At 39.2% G+C, this 16,016-nt stretch overlaps 1 protein-coding gene and 1 long non-coding RNA gene across 6 annotated transcripts in view; one reads left to right on the top strand and one right to left on the bottom strand.

Moving 5' to 3' along the window:
* WARS2 (tryptophanyl tRNA synthetase 2, mitochondrial) overlaps positions 1-11,876 on the bottom strand; it is an 87,945-nt gene extending 76,069 nt beyond the window's left edge. For 2 of the 4 annotated variants that reach the window (XR_012333544.1, XM_004319662.4), the window contains exon 1: positions 11,776-11,876. Coding sequence is in view for 2 of the 4 variants with exons in the window: in XM_004319662.4 (XP_004319710.3) it covers positions 11,776-11,865 (90 nt within the window). In the remaining 2 variants the exon portion in view is untranslated. Of the gene's footprint in view, positions 1-7,348; positions 7,502-11,775 lie in introns of those variants that run through there. The other 2 variants (XM_073808992.1, XM_073808990.1) reach the window with 2 other exon arrangements.
* The window catches only part of LOC109547405 (uncharacterized), a 145,936-nt gene continuing 141,794 nt past the window's right edge, over positions 11,875-16,016 (top strand). Inside the window, exons 1-2 of one of the 2 annotated variants that reach the window (XR_002173188.3) lie at positions 11,875-12,157; positions 12,675-12,738. This is a non-coding gene — a long non-coding RNA (uncharacterized lncRNA). Of the gene's footprint in view, positions 12,349-12,674; positions 12,739-16,016 lie in introns of both variants that reach the window. The other variant, XR_012333558.1, reaches the window with a different exon arrangement.

Here is a 16,016-nt window from a genome sequence, read left to right as displayed (position 1 = left end):
TTTAAAAGAAGAAAATGTAAGTTCTTTGTATCGTAGACATAAATTCTTCAATCATACTACTCTTCTCTTATCATGGTGCAAAGAAAAATGAAATAGCACTAGATGGGAAGCTTACAAATGGCCTGTCTACACAGTAGAACAGTGCAGTGAGACTTAGGGCTGTTTTCTATATCTCTGCAGAGCATATCAAAATCTATAGAGCAAAGGTCCTAGGCATGCCTTCACAGGTTGCTTTAAAGGGACTTAAAATGAACAACTAAGAAAAAAGGCAATGTTGCCACAATAAATGAGCCTTTTACTTCCTTCATGCGTTGAAAGCACACTCTGGATAAAGCACGATGTCAGTTGTTGTATAGATAATATGCACATTTATTGACCCAGACAGCCTCTTGAGGCAAAACTAAGGTCAAACTAAAAACTTCTCATCTTAATCCTCAGTCTACAAACTTTAGTATAATATATAGAGGTAGCAAACCCCAGTATAGTTAGATACACCTATGAAAAATACAATTAGGGCCAGAGTGACTGTAAAAGTCAGTTATAGCAACAAGTTGGAAATTCACAGCCTACTTGGAAAATTATTGAAATGAAACCAGTATTATCTCCCAGTCACTTATAAACATCTGGATACTTTAGGCAATAAGAAGATCACTTACTAACTGCAGCGAACATTGAAAATCTTCTGTATTTGAATACATAAAAATATACACAAAAGTGTGTGGTTTAAATTAACAATAGGCTAAATGCCAATGGTATGAACTTTCTCATGCCTTATTAGATTTATTTTTCACTGAATTCATTCACTCAATAGATACTTATTGACCTCTTTCTATTACAGGAATTATTATGCCAAAGGTTTAAGTGATAACTCATTTTCTCTCACATTTCGTTATCATAGCCGGGGCTCAACAGGAAGAATTCTTCCTGTTCCGTCTTTCACAACTGGGGGTGGCCTCCAGGAACATTCCCCTGGTAAGGTCGGCCTGCTGAGTGGCAGCCTGAGGCTGCACCTGTGGAACAACGTGTGTATCATAAACTATTTCCTGCTGCAGTGTTCACAAAAGGTCTAAATAAAAAACAAAAAAACAAAACAAAACAAAAAAAACCCAGGCTCTCCATCTGTGCTAAAGCAAATGTCTATAAACAGAGAGAATATAGGGCAGGATTTGTTAATTTCTATAAGAAAGGTACAAAGCCCTGTAAAATTTCAAAATGGGAGCAATCATTTCCAGCTTAAGAACAAAGTTTTCTGGAACCTATGAGTTTTGTTTTTGTTGTTTGCTTGTTTTTTATTTTAAAGAATGGTGGCATACAGACCAATTAGAATGGGAAGAAAGGTCTTTCCAAGAAGAGACAGTGACGTTAACAAAGAAGCAAAAGGAAACAGCTCTGAGCAAACTCGGAAATTCTCTTAACTCCAGGGCATAGGATCCATGTAGGACAGCAATGGCCTAGAGACGTATTTTGGATCTGGGCTGTGGAAGGTCTTGAAGGTGGGGGCATAAGGAGTCTAAGCTTTATGAGAAGCCCCCAAAGGTTCTGAGCAAGGGAACAACATAATTAGCACACTGCTTTTGGGAGGTTCATCTGGTCAGACTGATTTTATTTTGCAGGTTGGGGGGAGGATAGTGTGGGCATGGGAGGAATCAAAAGTTATTAAGATTGATAAGGGTAGAGGAGAGAAAGGCTGCTGAGGAGAATTATATGTTATTGAAGAAATAATCGTCATCAAGCACAGAGGACTCACTAGGTGCTGTGCACTGGCCAAGGGCCTTTACACATATGGCAGAATCTCGAATCCACATTAAGTTCTTACCATGTGAGTATTACTATTAATACTGTACAGACAAGAAAGCATGTAGTGGAGCCAGGCCTGACTGATCCCAAAAGCCATGCCCCATCTGCTCTACCATACTTTCTCTTAGTAAGAAGTCAGTCAACTTTAAGATGACAAGTACAGGGCTTCCCGGGTGGCACAGTGGTTAAGAATCCACCTGCCAACGCAGGGGACATGGGTTCAAGCCCTGGTCTGGGAAGATCCCACATGCCGCAGAGCAATTTAGCCCACGCGCCACAACTACTGAGCCCGCATGCCACAACTACTGAAGCCCGCGTGCCTAGAGCTCATGCTCCACAACAAGTGAAGCCACCGCAATGAGAAGCCCGCGCACCGCAACAAACAGTAGCCCCCGCTCACCGCAACTAGCAAAAGCCCGCGCGCAGCAACGAAGACCCAACATAGCCAAAATAAATAAATAAATAAATAAATAAAAAGACAAGTATGATGTTGATGTGACTGTTGATCCTCTAGACACTTGCTTCTCTGGTTTACTGAGTTTCACAGCTTGGTGGCATGAGGGTGTCTGGAAACATGCCAGCCATGGGAGAAGCCAACGTTGCCTGCACAGAAGGACTTCCCTTCACAACAAAGATGGCCAGGTACCCAGTAACCACAGAGGGCCAACCTGGCTCTCTCCCCGGATTTGGCAAGGGCTCCACGTAGTCTGGTCCTTAACATCTCCCTCGGGACTCCACTTTCATGCTACACACTTACCCCCAGCCCAAGAGGCTCTTCTCTCTTCCAGCAAATTTATTAACTGGCTGCTCAGAACATTCTCCCCATGGGAGGACAGGAATTCAAATCAGGGATTTAAGTAAACAGCTCCATTTCCCTTCACAATTACATTCTCCTATTTTCCCAAAAGGGGCCCAAAGTAATATAGTAAGAGTGAGGCTGAATGAATATAAAATAGCATGGTCTATGCAAAGTTCATGGGAGTATAGGAAATGTTCATGGGAGTATAGGAAATGTTCATGAGAAGCCCTTTGTCTGGAGTATAAAATAAACTCAGTGTTCATTGTTGCTAATTGTAAAGGCTCAACAGCATCCCAATTAATGTAGTAATTGGTAATAATTCACTTTAACTCAATTAATTACAGACTCGTCTAAGACCTTTTGGAATGAGAATCTTTTAGAATAAAATTCTTACTTATCCCTTGTTGAAATGGCCCACAACACTAATTAACTTAATCTTTCCCATCTTCTCACTTTGCACCTCTGTTACTTTTGAAGAAAGTACTCTAGCTATAAATCCCAACTAGACCCTAGATAGTGGTCCCCTGGCCATCCGTAAGCTTCAGCACTCACCACCTTCCCTCTGCCTGCAAAGCGGTGCACAGGTTGACCTTTTAGCTATAGACTGTGTATAAATACAACTTCCTGCACGCACCTTGGGACTTATGTGTTAAAAGCCCTTATTTTACACAGGGTAATCCTAGTGGCAGTAGCCAAATAAAGACACGGAGATAAATTTACAAGGCAGCTTTGCTCCTTTCTCATAATTCATTGAGCCAAACAAGACTGTAGGAACAGCAACAACAAAGGATGATTTCTAATTTCTACTCTGCATGTCACCATGGCAAGATATATAAATGGCTTTCATGGAACAGATTTGAAAGTTTGCATGGCAGTTATCAGCATATTAACATGGGTAATTTGTTTCGGAATTTAACGTATTTTATTACACTTAATACACAGAGTTTGGAATCAGACTACCTGGGGTTACATCTCGGCTCTAATACTTGCTATGTGACCTTGGGTGAGTTATTTAACCTCTCAGTGTCCTCATCTATAAAATGGGGCTAATATTTGTTTGTTTGTTTTTTTGGCAGTATGCGGGCCTCTCACTGTTGTGGCCTCTCCCGTTGCGGAGCACAGGCTCCGGACGCGCAGGCTCAGCGGCCATGGCTCACGGGCCCAGCCACTCCGCGGCATGTGGGATCCTCCCGGACCAGGGCACGAACCCGTGTCCCCTGCATCGGCAGGCGGACTCTCAACCCCTGCGCCACCAGGGAAGCCCAAAATGGGGCTAATATTAACACTCACCTCATTGGGCTGTTAGGATTAAATAAGCTAATGCATGTCAAGTGCTTCAAACCGTGCTTGGTACATGGTAAGCATCCTACAAATATGTGCTGGTACCATCTCCCCCTGTCATCATCGTATTTAGTAATAACTGAAATTATCACAGTCCTATCAGATCAGGGCCCAAAAATGAATTAAACATTAATTCAATTTTAGTACAAATAAGAAAATAATATCCACTGAACTAAAACTTTAAAGAATAGTGATATTTACTTATTTAGAGTCATCATCACTATAAAATTGGTAAAAAAAATGGGAAGATATAATGAAAACTTAATCAATGAGTAAAAATTTTAGATGGCTAAACAGTGAAACACTGTGTCCTTGGGATTAAATGAGAGTATGTGAAGCATTCTGAAAACTACAAAGTGTTGTATTAAAACAGAATATTATTATTAATGGAAATAATAGATTCCACTTGAAAATGTTTTACAAGGTGAGATTTGTTATTTTATTTTATGTTTTTGAATGCCTTGATGAAAAATCTACAACTATTATCCCAAGAACCTTAAACAAGGTCATTTAGGGCTCCATCCATGATGGAGCTGCCTGGCACTATAGAGTCACAGCCAGAACACCAGGACAGGAATGTGGTGGAGAAACTGACATCTCTGTCTGTCCCCAGGTTGGTGTCCCAGCCTAGAGGGCAGGGAATGTAAAAGTGGAAGTTGTGAGAACCTCTGTTGGTTAGAAATCAGGGTAGCTCGACTGTGCTTTTGAAGAGACAAAAGGGCAATCAAAAAGGCAATTCTCCTAAATGCCCATCAGCAGAGGAACAGATAAAGAAGATATGGTACATACATACAATGGAATATTACTCAGCCATAAAAAGGAACGAAACTGTGCCATTTGCAGAGACATGGATGGATGCAGAGACTGTTATGCAGAGTGAAGTAAGTCAGAAAAAGAAAAACAAATGTCATATATTAACATATATATGTGGAATCTAGAAAAAATGGTACAGATGAACTTATTTGCAAAGCAGAAATAGAGACACAGATGTAGAGAACAAACGTATGTATACCATGGGGGGAAGGGGGGTGGGATGAATTGGGAGATTGGGATTGACATATATACACCACTATGTATAAAACAGATAACTGATGAGAACCTACTGTATAGCACAGGGAACTCTACTCAGTGCTCTTTGGTGACCTAAATGAGAAGGAAATCCAAAAAAGAGGGGATATATGTATATGTATAGCTGATTCACTTTGCTATACAGCAGAAACTAACACAGCATTATAAAGCAACTATACTCCAATAAAACAAAACAAAATAAAACAAACAAAAAAGGCAGTTCTTAGCCAACCAGAAGTAGGTTCAACGCAAGGAAGGCTGAGTGCCAAGAAAAAAGAGAGTTGTAGACGAATTTTGATAAATGATTACAGGACCATTAGAAGTCAGGTGATGGGGCGGTACGAACCTAGGTATGACCTTGCTTTGTTCAGTAAGCAGGGAAGTTAAGAAAAAGTGTTAAGCCTTTGACTGAGAATAAAAGATAGGGTATTGCTAAGAAATGATATATAGAGAAAACTGTAAATGGCTGAGCAGAGTTAAATTCAGTCAAGCTGGAGTCGGTGTATCATCTCTGTGCCTATAAATTAACTCTCTGCCTCTAGTGTCTCACGTGGCCAGAGCAGCTTCTATCCTAAGCGAGTACATTTCTCCTGTGGAAATTCAGGAAGAAGGCTCAGGCCTCATGCTGCAGTCTCTAGAAGAGAAATTCCTGAACCCCTGATTGGTGGTGGTAAAACAGAGTCAAGAGCAGAACTGGAGTAAGTGCTCTCTGGGAGGAGACTCGAGGCCGGGTTCGCCACAATAGTGACGGAGTGGTCCATAGCATCATCTTTGTGCACAAACATCAGCGTATGTTGCAGAAGTAAGCTGTGTTTGGAATGAAAGAAAGAAGTTAGAAAGGAAGGAAGGAAGGAAAGAAAACTGATTGCTATTATCTCAAGTTCTCTCATAGCTTAAGATAAACGAAGAAAGGTTGCATTTTATTGATAAAATACATACATACCAAAGTAAGTACTCCCAAACTACTCATTTACAGAGTAGCTCCTTAAAAATAATCCATCCGTCATACGTGGTCCTAAGCCAACAAACTCAGTAGGATGTTAAGGAAGCTGAAGTATTTTTCAAACTTCATCTTAAGAAGTCCAACACTGTGTGGCACCATCTCGGTGGTCCCTGGTTGTATGTGGAGGGAAGGTGGTAGGCGGGGCTGGGAGGGGCCAAGCAAGCAGGGCTGTAGCTACTTTTCTATTCCTTAAATCAGAAAAGCTCTACTTTTATCTGTTTTATCTAAGAGGGATTCACATAAGATTTTATTTGATAAGAGACTACTACTGGTCGAGTGGGAAAAGCACAGGCAAGGCTGAGTGTGAATCCTGGCACTGCCATTTGCTAGCTCTCTGACTTGGGAAAATTACCAGAATAATTTATAATTACTAAATAATTTCTCAGAGCCTTTGTTTCCTGTTTTATACAATGGATAGAATAATATTCACAGGATTTTTGTGAGAAGTAAATAAGATAAAGTGTGTATAGTACATAGCAAGAAGCCTTAGCACATAACAAGCCTTAGCTAAATGTTAGCTCCTTCTCTGAAAGACACAGGGATATGCATGCATACAGGCTTAAATATACAAATATATATGTCCTATATATATGCGTAAGCCTCCGCGGACTGTTCTGTAACCTGCAGCCATGCAACAGATATACTGAGAAAGGATCGGGGGGTCAGCAGCCTCACCCTCTTCATAATTTCCTGGCTGTGGCTGCCATAAGACTTGCTAGCATAAATGCTCAGCATTTATCGACTGTTCCTCCTCTATATTTTCAGCAGTTACCATCAGTAGTTTCCATCAGCTATGCAAAGAGATTTCCAAATTGAAATAATTATTGTTTTGAATGAGCTAAGTCAGTTCACAAGGAAAGATCAACCTAAAAAGCATTTTAAACAAATGGACTCATAGACTAAGCTTAAAAGGAGCTTTAGAGTGGATCCATGCAACAACCTTATTTAAGAAAAGCACAGAGAGATGAGGTAGCCTGATCAAACTGGCACAGTTAGCAACTAGTAAAATTCCCAGATGGCCATAGCAGCTCCTGATAGCCTTCCAGGCTGAGTAGCTCATGTTGCACGTTGGATGAACAATACAAGGCAGAGAAAAGCTAAGGGAAAAGTCACTGGGAACATTACCCCAGTTTAATGCAGTAAGATCACAGAAACCTATAATAACACATTATAATTGCAAAATATGGAGTGAAATGCCAACAGTAAATTTTCCCATCCTAATTCCATAATTAATTAGCTTTCACTTAACTAAAAGGTAAAATATGTTTTTACTTTTTTTCCATATGTTTAAAATAAGGTCTTTTACTTTTTTCCCGTATGTTTAAAATAGGCCTTAATACCTGCCTTAAAGCCGTGTTGTGAACAGTATCTCTGCTGGAGTATTCTTGCCAAAATCCATAACCTCAGTCTAATCATGAGAAAACATCAGACAAACCCAAATTGAGAGACATTCTATAAAATAACGGACCAATTCTCTTCAAAAAGGCCAAGGTCATGAAAGACTGAGGAATTGCCATAGATTGGAGGAGACGTGACAACTAAATGCAATATGGGATCCCAGATTTCATCATAAACCAGGAGGAGACTAGTGGAAAAACTGGTGAAATTTGAAATTGTCCCAAGTTAATTTCTTGGCTTTGATAATTGTATTATATTGTGCAAGAAGAAGCTGCTTGGTGAAGGGTATACAGGAATACTCTGTACTAATTTTGCAATTTTGTGTATCTCAAATTATTTTAAAATTAAAACAATGCTATAAAAAAGAGAGCAATTTTTTAAAAAGCCTTGTTGTGAGAACTAAATACAAGATAAAAAATTTAATACATTGCCTATTTTTTTGCAGGCACAATTCCTTCCTTGAATGGCTACATTTTGCGGCCATAAACAGTAGAAACAGTATGTTAATACTGGCCAAACCCAGGTTGGGGCAGCTAATAATGAAGTGTGTTGTCCAACTGTGATAAAAATGTGGACACTTTACACTGCACCTGAATGATTACAAATATTCTTGCAAAAGTCTTCTAATCGTCAATATTTCACTCTTTGCACAATACAATCATGAGTTAGTGCTTAAAGAAGTCTGGATTCTGTGTTTGGTCAATGATGACAGGCTTAAATTTACCTAACGCCATTATCGTTTAAACATAACATGTCAGATCTTCATTCCTCTGACTCTGTGACTACTCTCGTCTTGTCAGACCTCAGCGGTTTTCTGTGAGGTAACACCTGGCAAAATAAATCACTTTCATATAAATTGTAGACATCTCATAATGAGTATGCCTTGATACACTTTTATTTCTGTTTTCTCTCTAGTTTTTATTTTAAACTTGATTCTACATTTAGCCTTGAGGGGCAAAAGCCTGCTCTTGAGATAACTAAAGGTCCCCAATGCCAAGCTTATTACCCAAGATTTTGCTTTTTTAAGGAAACATGAAAACAACCTAGGAATTGCATTACTCTAGCAAAGTACTGCTGTGGCTCATACGCTTTTGCTTTTCACCTCAGGGAGTAACTGGTGCAGCCAAAACTAATAACAAGCAAATTGCTATTTGTTAGTTTTTGATAGAATCACTCATGTGATAAATATACATTTCTTTCCACCCCTGCAAAATAATTTTTGTTTTCTACAAAGGTTATGAGATATCATAAAAATGTCTAATGCATCTGGTTTAAGGATCCAATTCTTCCTTCACATATTTCTGCATCTGTTCACAAAATCTCTTTGACTTCAAAGGAAGCTTTTCAAGAGAAAAAGAAGATACATACAGGAAAAATGGCCATAAATTTTTAGTTTTCCAAAGCCATTTTAATAACTTTTCTAAGGCCATTTTAATAATAGCACTGTGGGAAAGTAAATATCTCTCTCAGAGAGCTACAATATCACAGATGATATAATGACTATACATTTATCTGAAGATTTATGTTTTAGAACTTTATTCTGGGTCTGAAAGTGATATATCTTCAACTTAGAACATGTGAAAAATACAGCAAGCTTAAAGAAGAAAACTTAAATCACTTTTAATCCACTATTTAGGAAAACCAAAGAGAAACAAAAAATGTTAAGAATAGTTGTTTCCTTCCAGTCTTTTTTTCTCTTGTACATATAGTTATATAAATATTTATTTGCAAATATAATATAGTTACACTATGAATGTAATTTTATATCTTTTCTCAATTGGTCTTTCAAAAGACTGCACTAGTCTTTCAAACCATCATTTTTAATGACTGAAAATTATAGGGGGTGGGGGAGGGATAAATTAGGAGTTTGGGATTGCAGATACGAACTACTATATATAAAATAGATAAACAACAGGGTCCTATTGTGTAACACACGGCACTATACTCAATATTTTGCAATAATCTATAAGGGAAAAGAACATGAAAATAATATATATACATATATAACTGAATCACTTTGCTGTACACCAGAAACTAACACAACATTGTAAATCAACTATACTTCAATAAAAAAAAAAATTTAATTTATATGTAGAACTATGCTTTAAGAAGTGCTCTTGCTTACATTTAATTCATATTCTACTCAAAGCTAAATTAAAGGTTTTGAAACACTAATCTGTTCTGGAAATTCTACAACTTGATACCATCTAGATTAACAGTTGCTTAAGATAACTGTATTCATAAATGCCACTGAAACAACAGTAGAGATTTAAGAATTCTATTCTTTAGCATTTTTAATGATTTAATGCCCTAAACTTCCTAGGACAAGCATTAGTGGGCTGTAGTTTGTTTTTCTTTTCTTTTTGATTCTCTACTTCTTATGACATCCTCAACTCTTGAGTTTGTTACAAGAGGAAGTTTGGGTCTAAGACTTAGTTACTTTGTGTATGGGGGGGACTCAAGACAGAGGGGATATATATATATATATATATATATATACACACATAGAGTTGATTCACTTTGTTCTACAGCAGAAACTAACACAACATTGTAAAGCAATTATACTCCAATTAAAAAAAAATAAGGCTTCCCTGGTGTCGCAGTGGTTGAGAGTCCACCTGCTGATGCAGGGGACATGGGTTCGTGCCCCGGTCCGGGAGGATCCCACATGCCGCGGAGCGGCTAGGCCTGTGAACCATGGCTGCTGGGCCTGCGTGTCCGGAGCCTGTGCTCCACAACGGGAGAGGCCACAGCAGTGAGAGGCCCGCGTACCGCAAAAAAATAAAAAATAAAAAAATAAGACTTAGTTACTCTGAATCCACAGGTTCTAATATGCTACTATTAGCCATAAATATAATAACCAATTCTGGTTCTGTAGAATCCAACCTCAAACTTCAAAGAGAGGAGTATTTGATGTATTTATCTAATTTTGAATCAATTTTTACCTAACAATGCTGCCTGAAATTTCAAACAACATTTAAATAGTTGTTTTGACAAATAACTTTCAAGCGTAATATCCTCTATCCTTACAAGAATCTTGTGAGGCCCATATCAGTGAAGGACACTTAGGTACATAAAGTTAAGTAATTTATGGGATGATTAAAATAACAAGTTGAACTTAAATCTTGTTTTTCATAATTAATCTCACTGCTTTACTTTGGCTTCACATTCATGAAGCCATAGATTTTCCAAAGCTTGAAGGAACACTGTCAATCAGTCCAACCCATTTTGCTAAAGAAAATAAGTCCAGCGAGATTAAATGACTTGTCATGCCACACAGCTAGCAAGTGGCAGACAAATCCCTGGACTTTTAGTTTCCTAACTTTCAGTCTAGTGCTCTAATACACCAGTTACCATACAAAATCCAGGAAATCACCTAATAGTCACAGAATCCCTAAGATCTCCCTAGTTCCCAAGAGCTATCTCCCAAGAGATGTATGGCAAAGTGCCTACCACTGAGATTGCACTTGCAAGACGTTTAGTAAATGTCTGGGTGAAGTAAAAATCTGAATAAGTGAAAGAGTGTATATATATATATACACATATATATATTATATGTAATATATATTATATAATATTATATATATATTATATATATAAACAAATATATATATATTTGTTTTGTTTGTTTTTCCCTTTTGCTATGAGGGTAAAATTCTAAATACTGACGGGATGGGTTAAAGGCCGTGTCCATGCTCTCAACACTACAGAGTAATGGTAACAGGAGTGCTGCCAGGACAGGACGACGCCTTTGGCAGCTTGCTGAAATTCTTTCATAGAACCTCCTAGATACAGGTCTACTTCGCGGTAATGAGGAGAAATCAGAGTGGAAGATGCACTGACACTTGCTCAAGTACCGCACTGCCTGAGGCAGGACGTCAAGAGGGTGCACCTACTTAAACGGGTCGATTCCTAACGAGACATCTTCTCTAATTTCTCCGCTGGACCCTTGGCTTGCTATTAGGCAAAGGAGAGTAAAAGCAGCAACGGGATCAAGACAAGGTGTGCAGTGCCGGAGGGACCGAACCTCTGGTATCGTATAACTTCACACACTGCTGGGCTCCCCGCGTTGCCGGGCAAGAGCGGAGGTGCGGCGCTCTCAGGGTGCTCAGAGGGGGAGGGGCTGAGACTAAGTGGGTAAGCGGCGGCGCGTTCCTCCCACCAGGGGCGCGTTACGTCACCGCGAATCCTTGCAACGTCGCCACGCTCCGAGTAGGAAGGCAGTCTTAGGCAAATCGACCTTAGGAGCCGAAGGGTTTGGTAGTCTCCAGAGGAAACGGGAAGGGAGAAGCAAACGGAGGAAGGAAAGAGGGATGAGAAGGACCTAGCGGGATGGGAAACTAGTGGAAGAAGGGCCAGCTTCGGTTACCTGGGGAGCGGGAGCAGCTTCGGGTCCTTGATGAAGTGCCCGGATGAAGTTCCAGCACTCACGCGCCTTCCGCATTGAGTGCAGCGCCATCTTGAGAAGGGCGGAGCCGTCTAGTCTTGAGTGACATCTGCTCAGAGAGGACGTCCCAGATTGGCAGCGGTTTTGCTTGTTGCGCATGCGCACTTGCCCTCGGGGGGGGCGGGCCTTTGTGCCAGTGCCTGGGGGCGTCCGGTCTTCGCCGCGCGGGTCGCGGGGTCAGGAACTGGGTGGGGCTTGGCTTTAGTATTTGCCCTGGAGACCTAATATTTGCGCAGGTTTCGTGAAGGGACAGTCTCCTACGAGGATATTAGTAGCAGTGTTTTTTAAACTGGAAGAAAGTCAAGTGAGTTGCCTTTCGTATCCTGGCCGTCCTGAGGCAAGCTTTTAAGAAGTTTCTCTAGGAGTGGGACCTCCCCAATCCTGTTAGAGGGCAGTAAGTGGTCTTTTGAGACCTATGTGGCCTCTTTAATGCATTCTATCTGCAAACGTTTGTTGAACCCTGCCATCTGCTAGGTACTGAAGGTGCAAAGAAAGGTATATCTTGCCTTCAAGTTGTGCACGGGCTAATGGGATAGCAGATAAATAAATGATGCACTGTTTGAGGTGTTAAAAGAAGCAAATGCCGAGACTGGGGAGGTGGGGTGGTTGTGACTGTGGTGCTTCAGCCTGGTCCAAGGAAGGCTTCAGAAAGAAGATGACACTTGATAGAAGAAACTGTTCAGAGTTTTGCCTTAAATTATGAGAAGAGTTAACATGGTACTCCTACTTCTGTTAGTGCACCCAAAAATCTATCAGTAAAAATATAATTGGGAGAGATTCGTCAGAATTCCTTTATGTGTTTTGTTGTATTTATTCATTAGGAAGAGGTAGGAGATAAATGCAGTAAGGATGCTGTTACTCTTAATGGAATTGAAATCTAACAAGGTAAGACAAAACTTATCAATTTATCAATTAAAAACATACAGTAAAAATCTCTTAAGAGTGGCACATAGTACTGGTGAAGTTCAAGCATAAGTGATGTAATACAGAAATAAGCAGGGAAGGAATTGTAGGAATGAGGACAAAACTAAGGATAAAACTAAGGAAATCAAATGCCATTCTTCAACAAAACTAATCAGTTTGGTTTTGTCTCTTTTAAATTTGAGGTGCTTGTAGTACTTCCAAATATGACACTAATTAGATAAGTCTGGACCTCAGGAGAGAGGTCTGAGCTACAAAACAGATGGTAACTGAATCCAAGGAAATCTTTTGAGACTACAAGGTACAGTTTGTGGAATAAAAGTAGTCGGATGATGGAAATTGAAAGGAGTAGCCAAATAATGTTTAAAAGCCCCCAAAATGAGGTATTACTGAAATCCAGGAAAGAGACCCTGCCAGTGGAAGTGATGATTGATCTTTATAAAGATACAAGGTATCTCTTGTAAACATGCAGTTTTATAAATGCCTAAATGTTTTGCACTCATATATACAGCAAAGCATTAAAATAGTTTTTTACAGATATATTAATTAGATTTGATGACCCTAGGAATTAGCAAGATTAGACTTCTGACATCCTCAGCCACCTGGATTATAAGATAAAGCCTAGCAATGATATGAGGGTTTTGACAGAAAGCTGTCACAGGGCCTGCGCACTTTATTTACTCAAGCAGTAAGTTTAGTCTTTTATCTCCGAAGACTCACATACATGACTGATAATATTTTCATGGGAGATATTTCCAAGACACTCCCATCGAAGAATGTATATCAGGACAGCTGTGTGTAATCACTTCAATATCTATATTTTTTAAAGTAAGTTATTTTCACAGGGAACTACTGTATAGCACAGGGAACTATACTCAATATTTTTAAATAACCTATAAGGGAAAAAATCTGAAAAAGTGTGTATATATATATGTATAACACTGAATCACTTTGCTGCACACCTGGAACTAACACAACATTGTAAATCAACTGTACTTCAAAAAAAAAAGTTATTTTCAAACTTAGAATAAATTGTGTTTCCCACCACAGTGGTGACCTGGTGACTCTTGTCATTCAGCCAGCATGATGATTTCTCTTGTGTTTCTTACATTTCCCTAGCACCTAGTACAGTACCTTGCACAAAGTAGGCACATCTTTTAAATCTAAATTTTATTTTGACACAGTAAGCAATTAATTGACAGGTTGGTATGCTTTTAGCCAGAAGGGACAGCTGACAGCAGAAAAGACACTAGACCTATTAAAAGCAAGCTAGTTTTGTCTGCTTTTGCACTTTTTTACAATGGCGGTCCGAAACCTTTTGGTGTTGGCAAAAGTATCACGAAAAAGCTCACCATCATCTAAGCTCACCATCTTCTGCTCTTCTAAGAAGTGCAGTATATTCAGCATATTTTAATGAGTATTGTAAATGTTAACCCTGAATCTTCAGGAAAAGATGTTCTTCAGTGTACCTTTTAAAGAAAAAATTTGTAACTTTTGAGAAGTTTCCATATAAAATGGTTAACATTTTAAAGGTTTGTATAATGCAGGGTTAGTTTGATTACATGGGAAGTTCACTTATGGAATATTTCATTGTCCAACATTGTTGTTTAAATGAAGCACCACTGTATTTATTGGCAATATTTTACCATGGCTCTCATTTGGTAAGCCAAAGAGCTTTAGTAAAATGAGATGTAAATGTTGTATTGAAAGCAGACTTTAGATATACTTAAAATTAAAACCTTTTATTTTCGTATACTTGTAGCATGCACTGTATGTCTGCATATGTTCATGCTTAGAATTTTGAACACTTGTTTAAAATTTGATTTCTCATCAACAGTTTTATTTTATAGTAAGTTCTAGTAATTTTGCTCTTTCCTTAACATTCCCTGAAAATCCCATCTTACTTGAAACAATAGATTAAAACCAGACTGGCAGTTGGGGAACGCTTTCTATTGCAACCATGTGTGTCAGAAGAAAGGATTAGGTTTCCTTGACCAAGAACATCAAGGGGAACCTCCACCTCTGCAGACACACCTCTGTTCCTCAGTAATGGAGAGTTTATATCTAGTTAGATTTAAATGGGATAAGGAAAGAGTTTAAATCCACTCTTAGCTCTGGTAGTATAATCAGCCCTCCAGTCTCAAAGTATCCAATTTTGTTTCTCTAATTTAATTCTAAGTGTCAGGTTGGTATTAGATGCTGATCAAGGTAATGGAGAGTTACCCTACACATTTATTCACTTAAAGAAGAATTTTGCAGAATGCAAAGACTAGATGGCATCTATGTTCAAAACTTACTTGAAGCACAATCCATTCACCTCTGACCTTTCATTTATATTGAATATGTTTTTCAAATACAGAGGGAGAGATTCCACAATGAAGGCAAACCTTTTGCTTCATAATCTGGGGTACAGCCACAGTTCTCTGGCCATACTGTCTTATGCTGGACTCATTGTGACCTAAATCACACTGAGGCAGAGTCTCCCTTAGAGTGAGATAGTTTCCAAGAGTCACTAAAATACATGGGAAACAAAAATAATGATTTGGAGATTGTTCTTTTACACCTTTGGCTTAATTCTAGTTCTGCCCCTCATTTTATATTTGATGAAACTGGTCCAGAGATATTAAGTACCTTAATGAAAAATCACACAACAAATAAGAGCAGGAATAGGAAGGACTTTGATCTCCAGATGAGTGCTCTCCTTTAAGTGACACCACGGTAAAGCTGGAGGAGCTAAGGCTGGGGCTGGTCCAAGCAAGGAACAGTTTGACCTGAGGGCACATCCTTGTCATGCTTCAAAGTCAGAGCAACTAAATGGCTGAGTTTTAAAGGGTTGATGCTCTCATCTCTCCACCCCTGACATTAAAAGATGCTGTTTTTCCCTAGTAATTTTTGGGGAAGCGCAAATTGTAGCATCTTCTTTGTATGAGGGTAGTAATCAGGAGGCTGATCTGGTCTTTGGGAAGGCTGCTTTGGTGCTTGAAGGGTGGCATTACTATCACTTTTTTCCTGGAAGGTAAAAAAATAAAATCAAGGGAGAGGCTGGGTGATGTGGATAGCAAAGTAGAATTTTTCTCGGAGTACCTTTTTCTTAAAATTAAGGGCCAATGCCATAGTCTTTTCTAGATTCGCCTTCTTACCTTAAGGACTCTTTCCTACTCCACAACAATGAAGACATTTTGATCAGGGTTGGGAGAAAGTGGTGAGGATGGGGAGAGCCAGAGCAGACATAAGTGAATAAT

Source organism: Tursiops truncatus, chromosome 1, assembly GCF_011762595.2.
Source record: "Tursiops truncatus isolate mTurTru1 chromosome 1, mTurTru1.mat.Y, whole genome shotgun sequence".
Classification (NCBI taxonomy): domain Eukaryota; kingdom Metazoa; phylum Chordata; class Mammalia; order Artiodactyla; family Delphinidae; genus Tursiops; species Tursiops truncatus.
This window is presented reverse-complemented; position numbering and strand designations above follow the sequence as displayed.